This window comes from Phasianus colchicus, unplaced genomic scaffold (genome assembly GCF_987193195.1).
Source record: "Phasianus colchicus unplaced genomic scaffold, bPhaCol1.hap1.1 HAP1_SCAFFOLD_78, whole genome shotgun sequence".
Classification (NCBI taxonomy): domain Eukaryota; kingdom Metazoa; phylum Chordata; class Aves; order Galliformes; family Phasianidae; genus Phasianus; species Phasianus colchicus.
The window spans coordinates 151,648-168,435 of NW_028325251.1; the positions used below are offsets into that span (position 1 = coordinate 151,648).

The window sequence follows — 16,788 nt, forward strand, 5'->3', positions numbered from 1 at the left end:
AGCTAAGCTACAGACCCTCACCAGCCATTTGCAGGAAGAAGAGGGTTTGGGGTTAGAGGACTGGCTCCGTGGGCTAGGAATTGGTCCCTGGTTTCGAGACATCATACAATTCATGCTTATGATACTGGGGGTGTTAATTGTGTTACTGTTGGTGGTGCCATGTGTGTTCTCTTGTCTACAGCGCTTAATACACCGAGCAATTGATAAGCTAGTAGGAGCTAGCCTAGTTGTCCAAAAAGAAAACAGGGGAAGTGTGGATGCTTGTGCATTGGGATGGCATGTAGCTCAGGTTGTACCCCTTCCTCCGGGGTGGACCAAGGATTCCCAAGGGATGCAATGTATGGTTGCCCTGTACCAGGAGAAAACAGCCTGGGAAAATGAAGCCTGAAAATCACTCTCCCTGTTGTTTCCCCGGATATCAGAGATAGATGCCAAAATCCTTCCTGCATTCTCCATGGCCACAGGTAACCATACAGCTTGTCTCTCAAGGCAGAGTGTGAGGGCTATCAGGCCTATCGGGAATTTCTCACTGTGCAGTGGAACCTTGGATGTTACGAAGGATTTGGCGGGGAACTATTCAAGGCTGGGAATCCCCAGAGCGGATCTCTGGTGGCATTGCGGTGGGAAGATCTTACGGTCCACTCTCCCATCTCATTGGGGAGGTACCTGTGCACTTGTTCAACTGGCTATACCGTTCACTCTGGCATTTGAGAAGGATCTATCACACATTCGCAAAAGGAACAGAAGGAGCCTAGGGGCCCCATTTGATGATGATACAATATATAAAGACTCAATTGGGGTGCCCAGAGGTGTCCCTGATGAATTTAAGGCTAGAAATCAATTGCTGCAGGATTTGAATCTCTATTCTGGTGGGTGACAATTAACAAAAATGTAGATTGTATAAACTACATCTATTACAATCAGCAGAGATTTATAAACTATACAAAGGAGGCAATAAAGGGAATTGCAGAACAATTGAATGCTACAAGCAGGATGGCCTGGGAGAATAGGATCGCCCTAGACATGATATTAGCTGAAAAAGGGTGTGTGTGTGTGATGTTGGGCACCCAATGCTGTACCTTTATCGCAAATAACACAGCCCCAGCTAGCACAATAACTAGAGCATTACGGGGGCTTACTACTCTTGCCAGTGAATTAGCAGAAAACTCAGGAATAGGTAATTCCCTCACTGGGTGTTTGGAGTCCTGGTTTGGCAAATGGAAAGGGATGATTGTGTCCTTATTTACTTCTTTGACTGTGGCAGCAGGAGTCCTGACGGCCGTCGGTTGCTGTATTATCCCCTGCGTGGGGGGATTGGTGCAGCGATTAAGAGAAACTGCGCTGCCTAAGCAAACAGCAGTGGAACCACCACCGCACTCGGATAAAATGATGATATTAGATGAAATGGAGAATGAAGAAAATGAAGAAGTTTTTAGAATCGTACCTTTAAAAAAAGAAAAAAAGAAAAAAGAAAAAAAGGAATTGCAGAAATCAACACTTTGAAAGAAAAAGAGGGGGGAATTGTGGGAATGGAATGTTGTTTCTGCATTTGACATTAACAAGAGCAGCTGGTTTGAAGAAGTAGAACATCATGCATTTGTATTCTGTAACTTATCCTTAGAAATAGTGATCTAAGAAGTAAAATACCGTATATGTTAGCGGTATGTTTTAAAACATTATTACTGAATTATGTGATTAATTCTTTCTTGCAAAACTGAATAGTTGTTAAATGGTCCAAACAATGCGAGTATAGTGTGTTAGGGATTAGAAAACATACTGTAGAGTTGTTCTGTTAGATAAGAAACTGCCAGCAAGAGAAAAACAGATGTAGCAAACATCAGAGAAGCCAGGGCCTCTACACAAGGCCGGACTGTCTCACTCCGTGAGGAGTTGGGACGTGACAGGCAGGCACCAAGATAGCACAGAAACATAAGCTCTTAGTTGTTTAATTACCCCTAGCATTTGTGCCCTTTACACTGGTCACTGTTCTGGTCATCCCTCTGTCCTCGCACAGAGATAAGCTGGGAAGGAGGACAGAGGGGAGTGTCTTGGAGCCCGCCTGCGGCACCCTGAGGTTCCCACAGAGTGGGACAGCTCTGCTTCGTGCAAAGGCCCTGGCTCCTTGAAAGCGTGTTCAATGTGTTTCACTTCTGCTGGCCTAACGAACCACCTCACAGCGGGTTTCCCAGCTCAGAACACTACACCCACATCGCTTAGGACATCTAGAGCCTACCGCAGCTTTGTGAGAAAGGATTTCTCACGTAACTCGGTAACTGCGTTTCTAAAACACGTTACTAATGTGCGCACGGAATTTCTACTTTTCACATCAGCTGTTTCTAAGGATGCGCCACAGCGCGCTTCTTCAGATCAACCGCCCTTTCCAATACCCGACGCAGAAACGACGCTTCCGCTCTCCGCGGCGCGTCGCTACGGGTGAGGAGAGCGGCTCGGTACGCCTCACCGCGCCGAGCTCCGTAAGACGCGCGAGGGCAGGCCGGCCGAGGACGGGACCGGCGGCGCGCGCAGCCCCTCGCGGCGCCCGGCAGCCCGCGCCGAGCGGCCCGACGTCCCGCGGCTCAAAGCGCCGCCGCGCGAAGCGCGAACCGGCCGCTCGGCGCCGCGCATGCGCCGCCCCGCGCTGTGACGTCGCGCGTCGCCGCGGTCGGCAGGGAGGGCGTTCCGCCGCGTGCGGCGGGGAGCTCCCTTAGCGGCGCGCGAGCGCCGGCCTTCCGCCGCTCCCTCTCGCTCGCTCCCTCTCCCGGCCATGGCACGGCGCACGAGGCCCGAGGTGGAGCGGTACGTCGCCTCCGTGCAGGCCGCCGCCTCCTCTCCCAGAGCGGTGAGTGCTGCGGCCCGGCCGGCGCCGCCGGCGGCGCTCCCTCGGCCTTCCCTGGGCCGCGGTGGGGGCCGCTCCCCGCCCGCCCCGTCCCTCCGCCCCTCCCGCGGGTGCCGGGCCCGAGGGCGGGCTCCTCCGGCGGGGAGTCGAAGCCGAGGGAGGCTGCCGGCGGGCGGGCGCGGAGTCGCCTCCTCGGAAACGCGGTTCGCCGCAGCTGCGCGCCTCGGAAAGCCGCTGAGCCCTCGGCGGCTTCGGAAGGAGCCCGGCGGCGGGGCGGAGTTCGGCTCCCTCCCGTTCCGTGGGCACGGTCCCCGGGCTTCCGGCCTTCCCTCTCTCGAGGAGCCGGAATAGGGACCGCGTGCCGTTCGGCTTTGGGCTCGTTTGGCCGCTGTGCGGCTGCTGTTGCCGTGGGTGCGACGGCGTTGTGAAACGCCGGCAGGAAGAGAGGGAGAGGCGGGGGGAAATAGCTCTGCTGCCTGCGTTGGTGGCTGGGCAGCCGGGTGATCCCCTGCTCTCTGGAACGACTGGCTGTGGAGCGCGGTCGGTGATGGAAGTAGCTGCTGGTCTTCCTGTTGCGTTGATTTTGGAGAGGAGGGTTGTGCGAGGCTGCCGGCGTTTCTTTTGAAGTTCCTTTCCAGCCCCGTTTACGAGGAGGCGGGGCAGGCGGGAGAGGAAGGTGACAGAAGCATGGACAGGAGGAGCTTGATTTGTGGCATTTGTTTTCTTCTGCAACGTGGATAGGTTGCAAGAGAAACAGCTTGTATGTAGCTGACCCCATTCTCCTCTCTTTAGTCGGAAGTGTGCTTGTGAAAAGTAACAAGTGTGAGGACTTGCTTTGCTACTAACCTCAGTTTCGCTTTGGTAGCCTTTGCCAGTTACTGGGAAGAAATGTTATTTTCTTACTCCTGTGTCTTTCAAAAACAAAGCCCAGAGTACAAGGAGTGAACTGGAGCTGATAGCTGTGAAGACACTTTCGGAAGTGTTATGCACCCCTGGAAAGAAGGGTCTCCCTACTCAATTACTTCAAAAGTACTGTATATTTAAAATGTACCTTTTGGTTTTTTTTTCTTCAGAGGTCGTTAAGAGGATTCTTTTTTGCTAAGCTGTACTTTGAGATAAAAGAATACGAACTTGCTAAGAGGTAATAAACGTTACGTATGTTGTTCTGTTCTTTAAAGTGTGATGGGAAAGCTAAATGAAGTAGAGTGGAGAAATGAAGACCGTTGTCATGCTGTTTTAAGGTAGCAGCAAATGGGAAATGTGGTGCCATTTAAATCTTCCTAAAACGGCAACTTAAAGCATGGGTAGTTACGTGGTGCTGTAAAAACCCATCCGGTAGAAATGTCTTTTATGCCATCGTGCTACGTCCTTCTTACAGTTCCTGTGAGCTACTGCTTTATTTAATGAAGGCCAGTGCTTGCAGGCAAATATGCAACATCTGTACGTGTAGCAATAATGTTGTGCCTTACTTGAAGATCTAGATCAAGCCCCTTGAACTAAATACAGCTAACTGTCCTGTATGACAGATTAAAGTCCCACGTTAGCTGCAAGGTGTGGGGGGACTTGTAATACTGAGGAATACTGATCCTTCTGGTTTTTCTTTCTTTATTTATTTACTCTGTAGATACACATCTATTTATCTCAGTGTCCGAGAGAGAGATCCCAAATCTCACAGGTTTCTGGGACAGATCTACGAGGCTCAGGATAACACGGAAAAAGCTTTTGGGTGTTACAAGGTAAGATAGTCTTCTTCCCGCTGCCCTTTGGACTAAGAATCTTTGAGCCCTGTAGAATTCTGCAGTAGGCTGCTGCTGAAAGACTGGGCTGAGAGTGTTTTTCAGTTGCATTGTTTGTTTTCTTGTTAGCGGTGGGCTTTTTGTTTGTTTGTTTCCTCAGAGGTAGAGGGAATGGGGCAAATACAGTTCCGATTAGGTAAGCATATAAATGTGAACTTCACAGTCTGTGTTTCATTGTTCGGGCACCGGGGAGGGAGAGGATACACACAAAAGTCTTGTTGCCAGCACAGTGACTGAGTGCCATCAGCCTTTGTGACTTAATTCTGTTTTCCGGAAGCCTCCGTATTTGGTTAGGCTAGAGATACCCCTGGTCTGGCTGTCTGAGTAGAGCAGCAGCGGGTGGTAGAGGAGCTGGTTTTGACATTGTTTCTCTTACGGTGTTCTGAATTCCAGCAGTTGTCTGGGTGTTACAAACCAATGGTGGCCTTCTTGAAAGGGAGGCTTTTCTTAAAGTAGTGAGAAAGTATTTATTGATAGTTCTAATTTGACTTGCTGGGTCTGTTTAATGGGGGACATGTTTGACATGTTTTCTTTCTTGTTCTACGTGGACTGCAAGATCAAGTTACTAGTAACCTTTTTTCTTATGTGTATGCATGGGGAAAACCAGCGTTCTGTGGAGCTGAATCCAATGCAGAAAGATCTTGTACTGAAGATTGCAGAGTTACTATGCAGTAACGACATCGCTGATGGAAGAGCAGAGTACTGGGTTGAGAAAGCTGCCAGGCTCTTCCCTGGGAATCCTGCTGCTTACAGATTGAAGGTAAATTCCTGCTTCTGATCTCTGCTCTGTGCCTAGAAGAAACTTTAGTTGCGTCAAGCGATGGGAAAACCATGGTAGTAATATTATCCAAGAGGTCAAGATTAGATAGGTTAAGTATTGTCTCTATTACATGACTACACTGCTTTCTAGTTTTTTTTAATTTGAGTTGAAAACTGTCAAGTGTAGGAGATGCTGTTATTCCCTAATACTGTGTAAATGCTTTCAGTCATACAATCTCACTTTTGTACAGGTGTTAGTTTTCTGGAGCACAACTGCAATGAAATCAAAGTCTTGAGAGGCTTGTGCTTTGGGATTTTTTGTGTGGTTATGTTATTTTATTTTTTTTAGACAAGCTGTTCTGTATTGATGTGTGGCATCTGTGAACCAGGTGGTTTGACAGTCTTAACTTAGCATCTAACTTAGCATCTACAAGATGCAAACTCTAAAGCTTTGGGTTTTTTTGTTTTTTTTTTTTTTTCCCCTCACTTCTAAAATGTTTGTCAAACTCTCTGTAGCACCTACCAGCTTTCCAGAGCAGTTTGAGTAATGTAGCCTGTAATGGCGATGAGAAAACAGTCAGGTAACATAGTTGCTGAAGAGGCTCTCGTAGAGAATGAAATTTTAACGTGTTGCCTTCGTATTTGATAGGAGCAGTTACTGGAGCGTAAAGGCGAAGATGGCTGGAATCAGCTCTTTGATATGACTCAAACCGAGCTCTATGCGAGACCAGACGATCCCTACCTTAACGTCAGACTGGTTGCTCTCTACCGTTCAAATAATGGATTAAGAGATGCTGTGCTTCATTGTCAGGAGGCGGAGAAGAAAATACCTGTAGACTCCAGCTTAGAGTGGTGTTTGTGCGTCATAAAGACATTTGAGGTATTTAATCATGTTTTGATCCTGTCATAATCTCCCATGTCCTTGAAACCGGTGTTATTCTCTTAGTATCATTACAATGGCAGCTAATTCTCAAGTGGCTTAACTCCTTTAAATGTAATGTCTGTGGAAACAGTGATTTATTTAGGATTTTCTTAAGCCTTAAAGAGTTGTTTAGTTTCTAGCTGAGGTATTAAGTTAGATACAGCAGCTCCATCAGGGAGGGAATTGCTGAGGCAAATAGTTCCTGGAACATTGCTGCTGAAGAATACGTTAACATCTCACCTGGGAAACTGGATTATGTAGCAAGAAGTTCTGGAGAAACTCTTGCCTTCATAGAAGGATGGTGGTTCCTCATTCTGTGATGAACTTTATGCTTTAGGAATATCTTGAATCAGTACGAGACTTGGAGGCTGATAAAAAATAATTGGAGAGCTGTCAAGAAGGATCATCTGCTGGCCTATTCTAGCTTGGTTAAAATGACGCTTGCTTCTAGAGATGTTTGAGAAAGCAGAGGGGCCCTTGAAAGGTACTCTTTTAACTGTTCTGCTTATTTAAAAAAAGAAAAAAAAAGAAAAAAAATGAATATTTTTTCTGGGTCACCGATCTTCTAGCAGGCATCATTTTCAGTGAGTAGCTGTTTTATGGATGGAAGAGGAGTTCCTCTGTACTAACTGCAAAGAGCAAATGTTGCTAGGCTTGATCCACAAGCTGTGTCTGAGCTAAAGGCCTCAGAGAAGACTCAGTGATAGGGGTCTAGTATAAATCCTGGGAGACCAGGACTTGGTTGAAAATGAATCTTTTCTATGTTCCAGTTTTGATCGTGTGCTTCACTCTGTGAAGCCGTGTGCGAATGGACCTGATGAGCTGTCTCGTACCTTCCTTGAAATGAAAGGACACTTCTACATGCACGCTGGAACTTTCCTGCTGAAAACGGCCCAGAACAACGAGGCACAATGGAGAGATGCATGTGAACTCGCAGCATTGTGTTATCTGAGAAGTTTCCACGTAAGTCACTGTTCAGTTTGTGCCTGTAATTGTTGCAGTTCTTGAATGCTCTCACTGTACGCGCACTGAACGCCTGCATTCCAAAAACTAACTACTGTTTTTGAGGCTGTCTCCTGGCCAAATCTTACCCTTCCATACTTGTTTAAAAGATTTCAAGTAGTGTGAAGAAAATCTCATCTGTTTCACTTGTCAGAAGTAAAGTGACTAAGGGCTAATGAGTGTGTTTCCTATAGGCTATTCCCTTCTCTGTAATGCAGCTAAAATAACTAGTATTAAGGTTAGTGGTATGGGGGGGAGGGGAATGACCTGAGTAGCTCTCATATACTAATTGCATAAGCAGCAGAGCTTGATCAAGCTTAATTCTTTGCTTTATGGAATAAAATCAGTTTTCCCTTTTGCACAAGTGCTTGCGTTCAAAACATCGCTTTCTCTTGTGCGCTCTTACAGCTATTTGCAATTGTTCAGTTACTCACCTTGTGTCCTTTTCAGGAAAGAAACAAGCTTGTTTCCTAACTTTTAAGACTAAATGAGGGTGAGTTGTTTTTTGTTGAGAAGAAGCTGTAGCAGTTCTTTTCTTTCTTTGCCAGATTCCTAAACCAAAGTCAAAACTAATAAGAGGAGATCGTGCTGGGCAAGATGCGCTGGAAATGTTGGCCTGTGACCGAAAAAGCCAGTCTGGTAATAAAAACTAAGCATTATAAATGTTCCATAGTTCCATTTTATGAGCAGTTAATGTCAGAGTTAATGGCTTGTTAAAGAGCACACTTGGCGTCTTGGAACATGCTATCAAACGTTCTGTATTTTGGCTACGTATGAAATACAAAAAAGCGGTTTGATCCTGACACGTAATGGGCTTTTTCTTTTTATTTCCAGGACATTAAGATAGAATTTAACTTTCAGTGTCTCCGAGCCTGCTGGTTTCTGCCTACTAATATACTATTTGTAAGCATTGCTAGTCCCAAGTATAAAAGAAAATATTGCTCCTTTCCTGTCGCTTTTGTTCCCTTCTTTGTTCCAACAGGTTTGGTGCATTTTTTTTTCATTTTTTTGGTGAAGCTGAGGTAGTTGTTTTCAGTCTTCATTATCCTGTGGGCTCTAGGTGAAAACGAGGAAAACACCGGGCATCAGGCTGAATTGTTCCTGAATAGAGGAGACTGACAGCTACATACTTTGAAGACAATTGCAGTGTCATTGTAATAAAAATACACAGTAATTCTGGAGAACTGGATTTGAAAATGCCTTGGGACTGCTGTCAGCCCATATGCTAAAAGGGTGACTTAATTATAGGGAGAGTGTAAGTTAGAAATTTGTAAATATCATAAGGGGAAGTCTGGATTCCCAGCCTAAAGCAGCAGGAACAACCCACTGCATCAAATATTGTTGTCCTTGTTTAAGTTGAGTGTTTGGGAATACTTCAGCCCCCGGCTCCCTCTTTGGATTCAGCTTGAATCGTCCAAGAAAGAGCGATGAAGGAACTTCAGCATCTCGGAAAGCAGAGCAGGAAAAAGCGGGAGTAGCTGAGCCCCCCAGAAGCTGTAGTGCCACTCAGAAACCTTGGGAGAGCGAGGCATCCCAGCCGGCTCCTTCGGCACAGGGTGGGCCCTCCAACTTCTCGTTTAAAATCCTGGAGAAAGGTGAGTGTTAATTGAACCAGTAATTTATTCAAGTGTGCAGCTCATTAGTCAGTCACTTGTTAATGCTGGTCATTGTGTATTACTACTTCTGTCTTAACAGTATGTTGTTTCTTTCAGTTCTAATGCACGTCTGTGAATCTTCAAATCCTAGACTTTCAACTTGAGTAAATATGAAGTTGTAGTTCTTTGCACGTAAGAACAGAAGCATGCCTTATGCAGGACTCAGTGCAACTCTGTAGTGAGAAAGGGAGTTGCGGGTAGGATTTTGGAATCTGTCCGGGGCGTCAGAGTTGATCTTAGTGTTGCTTTTTTTTGTAGGGAAGGAGTTTGGTACTGCTAGAACCAGGAGATGCTAATATTGTTTAAACAACGAGGCGTTGTTTAAAATGTCAGGGTGAAGTGCTGACAGTGCATTTTTTGTGTTGAGCTGGCAGTTATTGTGTTCAAGGCCTCGCTCTGACTGGTAACCTACGAGAACAGCAGTTGTGCTTAAGCTTCAACTCGAATTATCCCTTCAACTAGGAGGCATTCTTCTTGTCTGCTTCCATTCCTTTCCAGTAACTTCATATCTGTCGCTTGAGCCTTTGTTTGTCGTGGTTTTTCTTCTTGTACTTCCCAGAAGTGTTGTGAAATAAGCTCTATTCAGTCTCTGGTTAATATCATCTGGAGTTCCAAATGCTCAAAGTTCATCGGTAGCACACGCTGCTGCTGACTGCTTTCCGTTTCTTACTTTCTTTTTCAGTCCTTGGTTTTGCTTTTCCTCTGTAGATGATACCCATATGGCTCTTCTCTGTGGTTGCATTTTGTTTGGCGTATGGCCATCAATAATTCTTGTAACAATATGAAAATGCTGACCTGTTCTTGGTCTGAGACTTGAATTTCAAAAGGAAAGTGTATAGTGCTACTAGAACCAACAGACAACATTTACAATATGTTTACAATATTTAAATTGAGAAAAACTGTCATCTTCCATTTGGCCAGTCACTCTTTCTGAGGCTGTGAGTGTCTGTGTACTAATAAAAGGTGGCACGTATTGAGCTTCCAGAAATATAAGTAAATGTCAAAGGAAGCTAGTATTTGTAGTGGCAGTTGCAAGATTGAAGTCTTCATTATTGCATGGAGGTTCTTTGATAGCAGCAGAAAACCCAAGTATGACGGACTTACAGTTCCTTGGTTATCCTGAATGAGTGTCTTTTTACATAATGATGTTATTTCAAAAGCTCTACATTTAAGATGTTCTGAATGTTGTTAGGTTACTTTATAATGTATGTGCCAAAAATGATCACGGTATTTACCTGTCTTATCAGCTGTTTTCCACTAATTTTTGTGCTTTGCAGCAGACCCCCCAGTCAAACATGAATGTGTTACTGCTTGGGAAACTAAATCTTCTGAGCAGAAGGCTAAAGGAGAAACTCCACAGGTCCCTTCTACGTCTGTCTGTGGCTTTAGTAGCAGTGCGGAGGATGCCAGTCCAGAAGGCTCTCAGAAAGAAGTAAAAACTCAAAGTACGAGTCAAGTCTTTACGAAAGTTTAGGCAATAAATTTGCAGTATGATTCTTAGACTATTTTCACTTAGTGAGAAATAAAGCGTCTGGCAGATTAGAAACTACTTGGCTTGTTTGACTGTGTCTCAAGTCTGTTCTGGCACTGGAACTATGGTACTACTAAGAACTTAAGTTTCTCCGGGAGAGAAAGGAAACAGCTTTGCCTCCTAAAGTAGAAACAGCTTTGGCTAGTAGAATTCCTCCTAGCAGGTATGTAAGAGTTAAGTGATTTCAGAGCAGTTTCCAAGGGAAATGGTGCTTGTTTTGGAATCGTACTGCTTCAAAGGTACTTCAGTCTCTTGTTGAGTCAAAGCTGTGTGTGTTTTAAGAGTGATGAAGAATGTCTGAAACCTTCCAACAACAATTCTTGTTTGTTTTTTTGTTTTTCCCCAGTTGTTCACTTCCCTTAATCCCTGTTAGTTAGCTGTTCTGAAACATTAGTAGCACTATAGGAAAGTTGGAGACTGAGAACTTACTATCATGCTTTTACTGTACTGCTGTTGTAAATAAATGAAGAAATTTATCAATTTCTGGAAGGGAGGGAGGGGAGAGAGAAAATGTGGCTTTTTTGGAGGGAGTCGTTATTCTTAGTGTCCAGACTTAATGTAGTTTGAAGTTTGTATCTTAGGCTCTTATGGCTTATTTGCTTACTGTTTTATTAATCGTACCGACTCAGTCTCTACAAGTAAGGAAGAATTACATACTCCATCAACCAGTGAAGCAACAGCAACAGTATTTGTGCAGTCAGCTGCCAGCAGCGGAGAAGCAGAATCCACAGAAACTGCTCGCGTGTCAGAGAGTTTACCAGGAGGTGGTGATACAGCTTTTTAGGAAGTAGAACAACTTGCTTGAAGAAGCCTGATGTAGCTTTGTAAGGCTTAACTCAGTTGTTCATGTCTGGATTTCGTGTTTAACCTTAGTATGCCTAATAAGAGGAGAAGCTTGCAATGACTGTAGTCTTCTAGTTTGGCTTCCTGTAAAGAATAGAACTTAATTGCAGGTTAGTATAATGACTAAGCAAGACTGATAGAGCACAAAAAAACAGTATGTAGTGTCCTTTAATTGGAACAGTTAATCTGATGAAGTCTGCAAAATGTTGTCTTCCTCTTTCTGCAATATCTTGTCTGCCTTTCCTCATCCGTTAATCATATTACGACGTCTGTTGTTTTCTTTCTTGCCTTGCCTGCTCTTTTTCTCCTTCAGAAATGCCTGTCTGTCACACGTTTCTCCAGTTCTTTCAAGCTTTTCTTTAACTGTGGAAGATGTGTTAATTGAAGGATGTTAAAAGGCAGTAATGTGCACATATAAAGCGAGGAGGATACGCAGCTGTGAGGCCTCCATTTATTATTTTCAGTTGATTCTTATTCTGATCAAATGCCAGTATTAAGTTACTTAGCAGCCTTCATAAGGGGAACACCTGGAATGCTAACAGTGCTGGGTTATCACTCAGCACATCATTCAGCAGACCTGAAATTTCACTGGGAAATATGCCGGCACACTTGATAGCTTAAAAATGAATTTCAAAGGCTGAAATCTGTTGGGCTCTCTCCTTTTGAGAAGGCAGGGCTGTTCGGTCACTTCAGTGCATGATGAGTATAGAGCTGTGGGTACAAAGCCACTGAAGAAAGGAAAACATCGAATAATTTTGGATTATGATGTCAGAATTGTAACAGTGTTGTTGGTGACAACAACTTCTGGGGAAATCACGCATTACTGTGCTGTGTTTTAGGTGGAGGTAGTCTGGAGAAGAAGATGAAGGAATTCCCTTCAAAGAGAGGGCGAAATTTTACAGTTGGGCCAGAGATGCTGCTCAGTGGAAGGAGCAGCAGGAAGGAGTGTTGGAGAGCTCAGGGTCCTCTTCCATACACAGAAGAAGTGTTACAGGATCCTTATGAGAAGGGACCAAGTTCTTGAGGTGTGTGCAAAGCATGTCATCGCTAAAGAAATGAACTTAGTGCCCTCTGAAACATCAAACAGTGTTTTAATTTGGACAGCTACAGGTGATGCTGGTTAGTCGGTTGAGTGGTTTTTACAGTTCTTTTCAGTATCTTCTGTAGTTTGTTTGGCTTTGTTTTACCCTGGAGATTATACAGAACAAAAGCTGCTGATCTCTGGCTGCAGTGACTAGAGCTAAGGAAATCTCTTCTTGGATTTGTTTTTAGATGGTGAAGTGAAAGTAGAGCAATTTGGGGTCAGAGCTAAAGTTCAAGAACTGGCCAATTCTTTTGAGAGGAGATTTGAAGAATGCCAGCAAAGCTTGTCAGAGCTGCAGAAGGGCCACCTCTCTCTGGCAGCGGAGCTGTCAAAGGACACCAACCCTGTTGTTGTGTATTTTGTTTCTGCCAGTGACGAACCTGTAGGACACACAACCACGGAGCTGCTTTCAAATATTGTCCCTCGAACAGCTGAAAATTTCAGGGCCCTGTGCACAGGGGAGAAAGGCTTGTGGGTTCAAGAATACCACATTTCACAGAATAGTTAGTGACTTCGATGTCAGGTAAGCTTAATGTGAAGGCTTTTCATTGAGAGAAAAAAGCCATCTGGGCTGCAGCACTCCATGAATCCTGCCTGAAAGTGGGCTTTTCCAGTTCTTGAATGTGGTGAGAGTAGCCGAAATCAGCAGGGCTGCAGTCAGCAGCGATGCCTCAAGCTTTCCCGACACTTCTAGAGACCATTGCATTTTATTCTTGGAAAGCTATGACTTCATGGGAATGCCACAGACTTGCATGTTAGACTTCGTTTCGTTCATACCTGTTATCTGCCTGATCACTTCTCTTTGGCAGCTGTTTGATCTGTAGGCTCTTCAGAGCCGGGTGTCAGCCTTTGGCAGCAGCAGGAGGCGGAGCTCCCGACGTATTGCAGGCAGCGTTTGCGCTGCTCAGGGCCTTGGCTGCAGCGTGCGTGCAGAGAACAGCGTGAGTGTTTGGCATGGCTGTGCAGCAGAGAATATGAAATGGTAGTTTTCTCACTTCCTCAGTGCCTCCCAGCACAGGACTCTGTGGTAGATCAGAAGTTGGTGTGCGTGTTGGATTTGCTGTTTAGCAAGTGCATTCTCCTGCTGTATCTCTGTGTGTCTTTGTATTCTACTGTACTTTGACTGCAGGAGTTTTCTCGCAGGAGGGTCAGGGCCATCCAAACTCAGTTCTGTTGTGCTTTGAGTATGGAGCTCTTTCAAGCCTTGATTCTAGGCCTAGTGGAGTAGAAGCCAACACTGTGTGAACAACAGTTGAAAAGTGTCCTTTTCTAGAAGAGGAGCAAGGCAAAAACGGTGATGTAATTCTAGCGATTCAGTTGCAGGCTTCTTTTAACTTTGTGTAGCATGGCATTTTACATCCTGTTACTATGTTTCCTACAGGTGAGTTCGTTATTGGTTGCGTTACTCAAGCTATGAACAACCACTGGAAGTGCTTCTGCTGTGATATCTGCCAACAAGTATTGGCAGGAGTTGGATTCGTCAAGAATGACAGCAGGTGGGTCTTCACCCTTCCTTCTATCACTGGTAATGATGAAAATGGAATGACAGTTGGGAGGGATGTAGAGGTTATGGTTCCTAAGGCTTTCCTGCTGAGATGGAGTAACCAAAGTGTCTTTTACGAGAAAAAGGTCTAAGAATGCATCACAAAACTGAGAGTGGATATCTTAAAATGTGTGCATAAAATATTAACTACTTGTCTACTTCGACACCAGATTTCCTGTGAAGTGTGTTTTGTACCTGGTGATGTTTCAAGATCAGTAGGATACACTGTGGTAGACACTTAAAAACAAATCAGATGCAGAAGTTTTGTCATTTTTAAATAGATTTTTATTTTCCCAACAGGGGTTCCCCAATTTGAGTCCAGTTTATCACCTTTTTCACTAATAAATGCGCTCATTTCAGTGGGATCCTTCACGTTTTTTTTTTTTTAAAGTAAACTGTGTAGCCATTGATTTCATGCTTTTAATGCAATAGACGTGGTTATGTAGAGAGTTAGGGCCCGTTTTGCCATCCAGCTTCCAATCTAAATTTCTGAAGAGTCTGAGGGTAAAGCATGGGAGTGGGGCGGGATGAAAGACTGCAATTTGCAGCACAGGGTGGTACCATAGGAAATAGGAAATCTGGGTGCAAACTTGCTTATAGCAGCAAAATGATTGACATTATTTTTCTAATACAAAGGGCAGAAAATTGGTTGTCTTCAGCTGCTTCAGTCATTATCTTGCCTATGTTCTTTGCTTTTAGTTGAGTTGCACAAAGTGTGTGTTTCTTTTCAGATTTCCTTCATCTCGTTTCATCAGCTTCTGCAGCTGCAGAATACATAGCTGCATGTTTTTACATCCCCCAGTGATGCATGGATGAGGGGGCATTGTAGGATACAACACACGTTACTAGTTGTTTGCTTTTTAGTACAAAGGAAGCTATCATTTCATTATCATGGCAGAGGCTGATTTGAAGAACAACCTGTAGTGTTGTCAGCGGTATTGTCAGCTTATATTTTTCTTTCTCTGATGTTTGATATCACGGGGAAAATGCAGAGGAGTGCATTTTTCTTTCCTTCAATTACATTTAAGTAAATCTAAAAGAAGCCTGTGCTAAGAGAGCCAGAATGTAAGCCAGGCATGACTACAGCTTTCTAACCTGTTTGAGACAAGCTCTGTAGCTATTTTCATAGAGATTTGATGCATCCTACTTAGCAGGCTTTTCTCAGAATCAATCAAGCTTGTTTAAAAAAAATAATCATATTGAACTGTCGTATTTGATGCTGCTAAAGACATAGTATAAATCCTGTTACTGAAACAAGTGCTAAAAATTAAATGATCTCTACAGAAGCTCTGAAGTTGAAATTGTTCTATTCATGCTCTCAATTAATGAATTTTTGAACAGGAAGGAACTCACTGCTGATGCTCACAAACCAAAGAGAGAATAATTACATGGTTTACCTGCCGTGACAAAATGGGCGTCCCCATCTGTGGAGCACATAGAAGACCAGTTGAAGGACGTGTGGTGAACGCTATGGGCAAACAGTGGCACGTGGAGGTAAGCATCAGCTGTCTTTCACAAGTGTAAAGGTTAACGTACTTACCTGGAATATCGCTGATCAGCTTCCATGAAAGGGTTAGAAAAGTGTGCAGCAGTGATCAGCAAATGCATCTCCTAATCCCATTTTCAACCTTGATGTGCCTGATCTTCCACTGAGAAGAGACCTCTGCCTGCGGAGCTAAAATCAGGAGATGTCCCAGGAAGCATTGCGAGGTCCTTGCAGAAGAAAATGTCACCAAGTGAGAAGCAGGATATATGGAAAGGCAGTAAAGTTCTGTGACAAACGTAGTGCTAGTGGGCATTATAACATTTCTATGGCTTCCAGTTACTTGCCACGTAAGTATCTCTAAAGCAGTTTAGGTGACAGTTCATATTTCAAGTCTCTGTACAAGATTTACTTCTTTATCTTCCATTTAAGTTATAAAGATAAGCAGTCTAGTCCTTTTGTTGTGAAAATATCCTGTAGCATGTACTTTCTTCACAAGATGCAGTGGTGCTGAAAATGTAATCTTTGTCATTAATAACGTATCAGAATCACTTCAGTGCATTTTTTTTGTAACTTTTGGGTCAAAGACAGTAAAAGGAATGTTATTTTAGTGATCTAAAAGTACAAAACAATAGTTGTAATTCTTATTTTCAGGATAGCTGGGCTAATCAGAATCTAGTTGCTCTTCAAGCTTAGTGTTGCTTATGTTGAGCTGTTTCAAGCTTTTACAGATGTTTAAATGAGAGCAGCTAATGACACCCAGTTTTCCCCAGGAACATAAAGACGACTTGCCACTCAGGAGTAGTGGTTTAACACAAAGCTTTTGAATGGCGTGGTCTTCCTTACAGCTGCAGTTCTAAGATGACTGTGTGTTAAGATGAGCTGCATCAAGCAGCTATTTCATCCGGTTGCTGAAGACTAACAAAGACTAAATTTGTCAGAGGACAGCACCTAGCATTTAAAGAAGAGGTATATGTAGTTGTACCGTTTCCCTCCAGACTCCCTTGACTGTGCAGTCCAGCACCATAATGGATAGACCTTTATTCTTTGGAAGCCAGGTGCAAGGTGTTGTGTACACATCTCTGCTTGGATAAATAAAGGAGGATTACATTTGGGAGTTCTGCAAATTTGCAGGTGGATCCTAAATTTGTCAGCGATGAAGGGCAGGTGATTGAAATATGCTGGCATCCCTGCAGACAATAAATGCCATGACATGATTAGCAACAGTATTGCAGTCAGGATAGAGCAAGAACATACACCAGGGAAGAGTTGTGTGTTGAGTGGATGTACAGATGTTCAGCTGGATGTTTACTAAAAATGCGTATGTGACTCTT

General features: G+C 44.1%; 1 protein-coding gene across 25 annotated transcripts; it reads left to right on the top strand.

The window, feature by feature from the left end:
• The first annotated feature begins 2,640 nt into the window (after positions 1 to 2,640).
• Positions 2,641 to 16,758, top strand: LOC149911607 (RANBP2-like and GRIP domain-containing protein 8). 25 transcript variants are annotated; one of them, XM_090133586.1, is made up of 12 exons: positions 2,641 to 2,839; positions 3,910 to 3,977; positions 4,461 to 4,572; positions 5,240 to 5,392; positions 6,041 to 6,271; positions 6,651 to 6,797; positions 7,084 to 7,276; positions 7,864 to 8,910; positions 9,028 to 12,369; positions 12,617 to 13,924; positions 15,313 to 15,804; positions 16,228 to 16,758. In XM_090133586.1, the coding sequence occupies exons 1-6, from the start codon at positions 2,765 to 2,767 to the stop codon at positions 6,693 to 6,695; spliced, it is 684 nt and encodes a 227-aa protein (XP_089989712.1). In that variant the 5' UTR covers positions 2,641 to 2,764; the 3' UTR covers positions 6,696 to 6,797; positions 7,084 to 7,276; positions 7,864 to 8,910; positions 9,028 to 12,369; positions 12,617 to 13,924; positions 15,313 to 15,804; positions 16,228 to 16,758. The 25 variants fall into 25 exon arrangements, with proteins under 25 accessions (XP_089989712.1, XP_089989722.1, XP_089989713.1 ...); XM_090133596.1 differs by having other exon boundaries at positions 15,313 to 15,465; XM_090133587.1 differs by lacking the exon at positions 16,228 to 16,758 and adding an exon at positions 16,177 to 16,202.
• Positions 16,759 to 16,788: the final 30 nt, after the last annotated feature.

What these genes read in the sequence shown, in the direction of transcription:
- LOC149911607 (XM_090133586.1), top strand. Translation starts at nt 2,765, where the DNA reads ATGGCACGGCGCACGAGGCCCGAGGTGGAGCGGTACGTCGCCTCCGTG. An exon ending in CCGCCTCCTCTCCCAGAGCG is followed by an intron (nt 2,840 to 3,909) that starts GTGAGTGCTGCG and finishes TTTTTTCTTCAG; the next exon opens with AGGTCGTTAAGAGGATTCTT. An exon ending in GAATACGAACTTGCTAAGAG is followed by an intron (nt 3,978 to 4,460) that starts GTAATAAACGTT and finishes TTTACTCTGTAG; the next exon opens with ATACACATCTATTTATCTCA.